Source organism: Oratosquilla oratoria, chromosome 26, assembly GCF_046742065.1.
Source record: "Oratosquilla oratoria isolate Oo_2021 chromosome 26, ASM4674206v1, whole genome shotgun sequence".
NCBI lineage: Eukaryota > Metazoa > Arthropoda > Malacostraca > Stomatopoda > Squillidae > Oratosquilla > Oratosquilla oratoria.
The window spans coordinates 37726150-37735065 of NC_134802.1; the positions used below are offsets into that span (position 1 = coordinate 37726150).

Below are 8916 nucleotides of genomic sequence, written 5' to 3' on the forward strand. Positions count from 1 at the left end.
GCCGGTGAACCTTTGGTACTTTAGAGAGGTTTGTAACATTAATTGGCGCCTCATTGCCAGGATTTAACGGTAAATTGGAAAGACGTTCGACGTGGATCAGTGATAATAGATTTATTAAGGTAGGAAGATGCGGTTAACCAACGAAACCGAGATAGATAAATTTGTACAAGGAAAACCCACAGATAAGGAAATTCAAGGTCTCACCATACCGGAATTGAAATTGATAGCACATTATTTTGGAGCTAGTTCGACCCACGGTCTAAATAAAGGAGAGTTAGTACACATGGTAGTGGCAATGTTGCATGATCGAGACGAAAGTGTGCCGGCGAGAGATGAAGAGAGAGCGACAGAACAAGCTTCTGCCGGCTCAGCGAATTTAGATGATCGGGAAGGTAGTGACGCTGATGGTGAATCCCGGCACACCGAATCTCGATTAAGCGAGTTACAATTAAAATTAGAAATAGCAAGGGAAGAAACTGAGAGGGCTAAATTAGAAATGCAGTGTCTTAAACTTAAATCTGAATTGCAAGAGAATGAACAAGTGCTACCAATTCCTCAAACCGTGAATGGGAGACCTGAGTTTGATGTAGTGCAGAATGCGAGGTTGCTTCCTGAGTTCGATGAATCCAATGTGGACCAGTACTTTAGAATTTTTGAAAGGATGGCTAAAGATTATTCATGGCCAAAGAAGTTTTGGCCTGCGCTGTTGCGGACTAGCTTAAGAGGGAAGCCCTTGAGAGTATATGACGCCCTAGAGGACGCACAGGCGAAGGACTATGACATGGTCAAGACGGCCATCCTTAGGGCATGTGAACTCGTTCCCGAGTTGTATAGGATAAAGTTTAGGAACCTAAGGAAACAACCTAACATCTCGCACGTGGAGTTTAGTAGAGAAAAGCGTTTATTGTGGGACCAGTGGTTAAGATCCAACAAGGTTAATAAAGATTTTGATAGACTGGCTGAACTGCTACTGGTAGAGGAGTATCTGAGATCTATCCCTAAAGAGGTATCATTGTATCTTCAGGAAAAAGAAGTCTCCAAATTGGAGGAGGCCGCAGTTTTAGCGGATAAGTATGAATTGATAAGACCTGCAGGGAAGTTCTCGGTTACTCACAAGGGAAAAGGAGACCTGGCAATAAATAGGCAGAGAATCTCGCTCTCATCAGGTGGGTCACCTACCAAATCCATAGAAGTCAAGAAAGATGACTGTAGTAAGTCATCAATGATTAAGTCATGTTTCTATTGCGGAAGGGTAGGCCACCAAATGAGAGATTGTTGGAAGAGACGAAGAGAGATGGAAGGTGTCAAGCCCGTATCTTTAACAAATAAGGTTGAGAGTACCTCCACTAAGGGCAAGGCCCAGGGAGAGAGTGAAGCCAAAACAGTGGCATTGATGAGTTATATAGGTAACAGCCCATCAGAGATGGATGGGGGTAAAGTAGATGAATTGGAGGGTAAACTTAAACCTCACTTAAAGGGATATCAGCCATTTTTATTCCAAGGCTGGATATCCATAGGAGGAGACCGGAAACGAGTCACTATCCTACGGGACTCGGGAGCCCTCCAGTCCCTAATACTGAGTAGTCTGGTGAGAAGTCCAGTGGTTGGAGGGAATGTAACGGTAAGTTCCCTAGGGGGCCTAGCCAAGGTACCTCTAGTATCCATAGACCTACAGTCGCCTCTCTACGAGGGACTGGCTATGGTAGGGATGGTAGATGAGTTACCAGTTGTAGGTGTGGATGTTATATTAGGAAATGATTTGGTTGGTGGGAAGATGTGTCCCACACCCATAGTTTCGGAGGTGCCGGTTGTTTCGGAAGAGACCGAGCAACTTGAGAGACAGCACCCGGGGTTATTTCCGGTTTGCGCTGTTACGAGGGCGATGGCAGCACAGAGGGAGTGGTCTAAGGACCAGGTGAGACCAGTAAGGGTCTCGAGTGGGGAAAACTGTGGAAAACCTGAATGTGAGGACAGTATGAACCCCGAGGAAGAACTCCCAAGTGAGGAAGCCCAGGTCGAAGCGGAGTTTGACCTGAAGCCTCTGTTCCAGGAGGAACAAGTAAGTGAAACCGATGTGTATGACTTGAGTCGCTTGTTTATGGAAAAGAAACAGGTGGACACAAGATGTCTCAGTGACTTGCAGAGTGTCGATCCCGACTTACGGGAACTATATGAAAGGGTAGAGAGTGGAAGTGAACTATCAGAGGAGTATTACTTGGACAAGGGAGTACTATTCCGCCGATGGGTGGAAAGTACTTGCCCCACTGATGATGCAGTGTGGTCCGAAAGACGGCAAATTATGTTGCCGAGGGTCTACCGGAAAGAAGTTCTACGGCTAGGGCATGATAGTCCCCTTTCTGGACATATGGGTGTACGCAAAACTTTAGACCGTATCTGGCAACATTTCTATTGGCCAGGAATTAGAAGGGATGTGGCACAGCACTGCCGTACTTGCCACACTTGTCAGTTGGTAGGAAAACCAAACTAACCTGTACCTGTAGCCCCTTTGAAACCAATCCCTGTAGGAGAGGAACACTTTGCTAAGGTTATTGTGGATATAGTGGGACCGTTGACTAAGACTGCTAGGGGACATGAGTATATTCTCACCTTAATGGATACCTTTTCTAGGTATCCCGAGGCGATACCACTACGTAAAGTGCGCGCCAAAGTGGTGTTGCATGAGCTGATTAGCTTCTTTACGAAGTGGGGACTACCTCGCGAGTTACAGACAGACCAGGGGTCTGTGTTTTTATCTAGAGAGGTTATGCAGAGTTTGGGAGCGCTGGGGATAACGAAAGTGACGTCAAGTGCTTACCATCCTCAGAGTCAAGGTGCCCTTGAACGGTACCATCAAACGTTAAAAACAATGTTGAGGAAATGGTGCTTAGAAAATTATACGGGGTGGGACCAAGCCTTACCATACCTGTTGTTTGCAGTGCGTGAGGTACCCAACGAATCGTTGGGCCTCTCGCCTTTTGCATTAGTTTTCGGGCACGAGGTTCGAGAACCTCTTAAAGTCCCGAAAGAATGTTTATTGAAAGAGCATAGTTCTGCCTCTAAGGACATGTCGAAGTCGGTGACTGACATGAAAGGTAAATTGGCCGCGTGTTGGGAAATGGCCAAAGAAAATTTGATGAGTGCTCAGGAAAGAATGAAACGACATTATGACAGAAATGCCAAAGTACGGGAATTTAATCCCGGTGATAGTGTGTTGGCCCTGCTGCCTTTTCAAGGTAACCCCTTAAGGGCAAAGTTCAGTGGACCCTATGAGGTAGTGAAACGAGTAGGGGAACTAAACTATATTGTTGCCACTCCAGATCGGAGACGGAGTCAACAATTATGCCATATAAATATGTTAAAGTTGTATCGAGAAAGGGAGCAGAACCCGGTGGGTGAAACTGTCGCGAGTGTTTGTACGGTTTCTCTCATGCATGAAGTAGACGAGGACACTATTTCCCCCACCTTAGAGATGCCGTGGAAGGAGAATGCAGGAGGGTGGCCCCAGGTAGTGGATAAGCTGGACCACCTCACGGCTACACAACGGGAGGACTTAACTGCCTTATTGAGTAAGTATCAGTAGGTCTTTCGAGATACTCCTGGAAAAACTGACCTAATTCTGCATGATGTTGATGTAGGAGACGCAAAGCCTATTAAGCAGGCACAGTATCGTGTCAACCCGCAACGTGCAGCCATAATCAGGAAGGAAATAGACTATATGCTGGCCCACGGCTTAATTACGCCAGCACAAAGTGAGTGGAGCTCGCCAGTGATCTTAGTTCCGAAAGCAGATGGTACTCAGCGGTTTTGTGTCGATTTCCGACGCGTGAATACAGTGACCAAAAGGGACTCGTACCCCTTACCTAGGTTAGAAGAGTGTATAGATAGAGTAGGAGGGGCACATTTCATAACTAAATTAGATCTGCTCCGTGGATATTGGCAAGTGCCCATGACACCCCGTGCCCAGTCTATCTCCTGTTTCGCCGCATTGGGAAAGACTTACCAATGCAAGGTTATGCCATTTGGTATGACCAACGCCCCTGCCACATTCCAACGGTTAATGAATAAAATTACCGAGGACATACCCGGCTGTGTAACCTACCTCGATGATGTCGTAGTGTATAGTGACACTTGGCAGGATCATTTGGATCGTCTAACCTTACTCTTTGACAAGTTAGTGTCTGCCAATTTGGTGCTCAATCTAACAAAGTGTGAATTTGTTCAGGCCAAGGTGCATTATCTTGGTTATGTGATCGGACAAGGAGAATTGGCTCCTCCCCAGGCCAAAGTGGAAGCTATTCTCAGAATTCCAGTACCTCAGACCAAGAAGGAGATTCGTAGTTTTGTAGGAACCATTGCCTTTTATAGAATGTTCATCTATAATTTCTCTTCCTTAATAGCTCCTTTAACCAACCTGCTAAAGAAAGGAGCCAAGTTCCAGTGGACTGAGTCTTGCAACACCGCTTTTGTTCAAGCGAAGAGCCTTTTGTGTACAGCTCCAGTGTTGCAAGCCCCAGACTTCTCGAAACCATTTTCTCTGTATTGTGACGCCAGCAACATTGGTGTTGGTGCCGTACTATTACAAGCTAAAGACACTGTGGATCATCCTGTGAGTTACTTCAGCAGAAAACTGAATGTGGCTCAGAAAAATTATTCCACAATTGAAAAGGAATTATTATCCATTATTTTGGCTTTGAAACATTTTGATGTATATATCCCTGTTGGCGCAAATGTAACTGTGTTCACTGACCACCATCCCTTAAAATATATTCAGAAGTTCAAGGAGAAGAACCTCCGCTTAACTAGGTGGAGTCTATTTTTAGAAGAATATAATCTAGATGTAGAACATATTTCTGGGAGGAATAATGTGATAGCAGACTGTCTGTCTAGATCATAGCACATATCTGCCGAAAGTAAAGAAAAAAAATTCTTTTCAAGAATTTTTTTTCTCTTTTGGTGGGGAGGTGTTACATCTGCGATGTATAATTGCCAAATATGTATTTGTAATTGTTTCGAGGAGATGTCATGTTACGTGTGTTCGTATTGTGCTGCTTTGGTTATGACCAAATATGTCACCGTAAGGTATTTTCTTTATGGATTGTATGTATTTATTAATGTAACTATGGTATTAGTTTATAATAATATTGATTGTTTATTGTAATATGTCGATTATTCAAGTGTCCATTGCGCATGCGTCTCTGCTACGTCACAGGCCGTGACGTAAAAATATTTCGTTTGTATTTCCCGCTTAAACAATGTAGGCTCGTCAGGCTAGGTAAATCCCGCCCCCCCTTGTAGTATCCAATGAGCTACGAGCGTATTGCCTCGTCACGCACCTGTCAACGAGTCTATAAGATTGTCCAGACCCTGCTTAGACCTACTACACGGGTTAGATTCAAAATGCCAGCCTTGAGGTTAGTACCCTTTTCCCTTGGTATAGCAGTGAGCCAGATCTACTAGGACTTGGCTTTGTAGAGCCCTATATAAGTGAAGCGCGGAGTGAATAGCATTGGGGCTTAGGATTAGCTTATAGTTCATGACTGTTTGGTGATCTGTGACCCGGTCTTACGTCTATTCAATCCCGTTAAAACCTTCGAACTTGATTCTTTTGTGTAATGTCAAATGTCTGATCAGAAGTCAGAAGTATTAAGTAAAATCATGTTTGTTTAATTGTAATAGTGTCTTTGTTATATTATTTTCGTGTCATTTTACTTGTATTAACTTCATACTTATAATTTATTTAATTATATTTCTTTAAGTTAAGTTAGTTTGATTTTCTTTTCCCGGTGTCCGACCGGGTGGCGACCTTATTCAGTTCTTTTGACCGTTTGAGCCCGTAATAGACATAGGGTCTAAAGGGTTCCCTTGATGTTACAAACTTCTGGCATTCACAAGGCCGGTGAACCTTTGGTACTTTAGAGAGGTTTGTAACACTCTCCTCCCTCCTCCTACCTCCCTCCTCCCTCTTCCCTCCTCTCTCCTCCCTCCCCATCCTCCCTCCTCCCTCCCTATCCTCCTCCTTCTCCCCCTCTCCCACCCCACCTCTCCTTACTCACTCTCCTCCCTCCTTCTTCCTCCTCACTCCTACTACCTCCCTTCTCCCTCCTCACTCCCCATCCTCCTCCTTCTCCCCCTCTCCCATCCCCGTCTCTCCTTACTCACTCTCCTCCCTCCTCCTTCCTCCTCACTCCTACTACCTCCCTTCTCCCTCCTCACTCCCCATCCTCCTCCTTCTCCCCCTCTCCCATCCCCGTCTCTCCTTACTCACTCTCCTCCCTCCTTCTTTCTCCTCACTCCTACTACCTCCCTTCTCCCTCCTCACTCCCCATCCTCCTCCTTCTCCCCCTCTCCCATCCCCGTCTCTCCTTACTCACTCTCCTCCCTCCTCCTTCCTCCTCACTCCTACTACCTTCCTTCTCCCTCCTCACTCCCCATCCTCCTCCTTCTCCCCCTCTCCCATCCCCGTCTCTCCTTACTCACTCTCCTCCCTCCTCCTTCCTCCTCACTCCTACTACCTCCCTTCTCCCTCCTCAATCCCCATCCTCCTCCTTCTCCCCCTCTCCCATCCCCGTCTCTCCTTACTGTCATCTCCTCTCTCACCTGTTCTTCATCTTCCTTCCACTTGAGTAAAGACAATATTAACTATTAGACAGTTTTGTGTACAACCACTGTTCGACGAAGAATATCTAACACGCATACTACAGTCCGTACGCTAGGATTGACATGTTGCAAGTTTAGACAAGACACCTGTTCACAAGACATTGATGGAGGTTCTCAGCAAAACTGAATAAAAATAATTAAAAAAAAAATGGTTTAGAAAATAAAAAGCAAATGCAAACAAAGTTATTTATATCTACATAGTCATGTTATCCTTACCAGCCCTTTGGAATATTCTAAATACCTTACTTCTGTATTTCAACTAATCAGGGCAGAAAAGGTTAGTGGTAGCATGATTAAAGGGAGAAGTACCATTGGGTAAACAAGCGATTAATCATGATAAGGTATGAGCTGTTTTGGTACTGGGTAGGTGCCCTCTGAATGAATGAAACCACCCAGCGACATACAGTATATAATTTGTTTTTTTTATGCTTTTTTTCGTTAGTTTGATTACTTATCATTCATCTGATGATTTATTTATGTATTCATTCCTTTGCTTGATTGTTTATCATATATTAATCTATCTTTTATTCACCTTTTTTCTTGTTTATCAATCTGTACAAAAACCCTCACATCGAAGAAAAAAGGTTTTAGGTTTGAAATACAACACATTGTTATATTGGCTCTATATTCAATTAATAACATTAAAGGTGAAAGAAACTGAGACCTTTTATGCCTTGTCACGGTTAGATGTACATACTTATCAAAAATGAAAAAGAACGTAAGAGAAATGTCATTAAAGCTTCAATATTTAAATCTTTAGATTTCTTTGAACTTTGATAGAAATATTGTTGAAATCAGGAAGACAGATGTTTCAAATGCAATAAATAAAAAACGTAATTGAAAAGTTTAATATCCAGGTACTAAAAAAGAAAAATAGACACACCTTCTATCTCTGGTTGGTATAAGGCTACATGTTGGAATTCAACATGTTATATTTAGGATAAGTTCATATCGAACATAATGTTATACTTAACATAATGTGATATTGAACATGTTCTATTTCATATAATAGTATAATCATGCAGTACTAATAGAAGATTTATAGATAATATTTGTGAATTGTAAATAAAAAACAACGAGCTCATTAGAAAGCTATTTTTTCTTCTTATATATATATATATATATATATATATATATATATATATATATATATATATATATATATATATATATATATAATATTTACGCCACATGACGTCATAGCAAAGCAATTGTGTACTAATGACCGCAGTAGGCGTCGACCCTTTCCCTGTCTTGAATACATTCCCACGAACAAAACAACTATTTGTTAGCATTTCATCCCTGATACTCGGCGATTATACATATTAGTGAATACCAAGTTGGTAAAGGAAGGAAGGATAGCAGATTTTAATAATTGCCATTGGGTTATTCTATTACAATAAGATTGATGTTTGTATGTTTTTAATAACGAATATTATCACTGCGGACAAATGTATATACAATTATGGAATTTCACAGCATTGGCAAAGGGTTATAGTCTGTTAATTAATTTATTCATTTATTCATTTATTTATCTATTCTTATTCATTTTTTTTTACTGTAATCTCTGGTAAGTTGTTATGGAAACAAACTATTGTCTTAGTTTGTCTTACTTGAAAGTTTATTTTACTGGCTTCCTTCAGTGAACTTTCATTTTGGCGACTTTTTCCTCCTATGACCTTATCATCTGTTGACTTTTTCCTCCGTTGACCCATCGTCTTTTGAACTTTTTCCTTATTGACCTTTTATCCTGTTAAGTTTCTCACTTCACCCTTCTGACGATGATCTTTTGCCCCAACGACCTTATCTTATGCTGACCGCCTTCCATGACCCTTCTTTAATTGATTTTGTTCTTTAATGACCTTAAGTTCTGTTGGCATTCTGTACTGACCTTTCTTCTGTTGACCTTGTCATTCAGTGACCTTATCTTTTGCTGACCTTATTCTTTTGACCTTGTTCTCCTATGACCTTATCTTATTCACTTTCTTCCTTGACCCTTCCTCTGTTGATCTTATCCTTCAATGACCTTATCTCCTTTTGACCTTGTCTTTAATGACCTTATCTTTTGTTGATTTTGTCTCCAATGACCTCATATTCTGCTGATTTTGTCTTTCAATGACCTTACCACCTGTTGGTCTTGTCCTTTTGTTATTTTATCTTCTGTTGACCTTTTCCTATATGAACTTATCTTCTTCTGACATTGTCCTTCAATGACATTATCTTCTGCCGACCTTGTCCTTCAATGATCTAATCTTCTGT

The 8916-nt window shown here is 42.1% G+C and overlaps 1 protein-coding gene across 1 annotated transcript in view; it reads left to right on the forward strand.

Annotated features, from left to right (window-relative positions):
• The first annotated feature begins 496 nt into the window (after window positions 1-496).
• The window catches only part of LOC143039330 (uncharacterized), a 20140-nt gene continuing 11720 nt past the window's right edge, over window positions 497-8916 (forward strand). The window contains exons 1-4 of the mRNA XM_076209208.1: window positions 497-1132; window positions 1478-2466; window positions 2629-3566; window positions 3636-4877. Of these exons, the coding sequence (XP_076065323.1) occupies window positions 497-1132; window positions 1478-2466; window positions 2629-3566; window positions 3636-4877 (3805 nt within the window). The remainder of the gene's footprint in view (window positions 1133-1477; window positions 2467-2628; window positions 3567-3635; window positions 4878-8916) is intronic.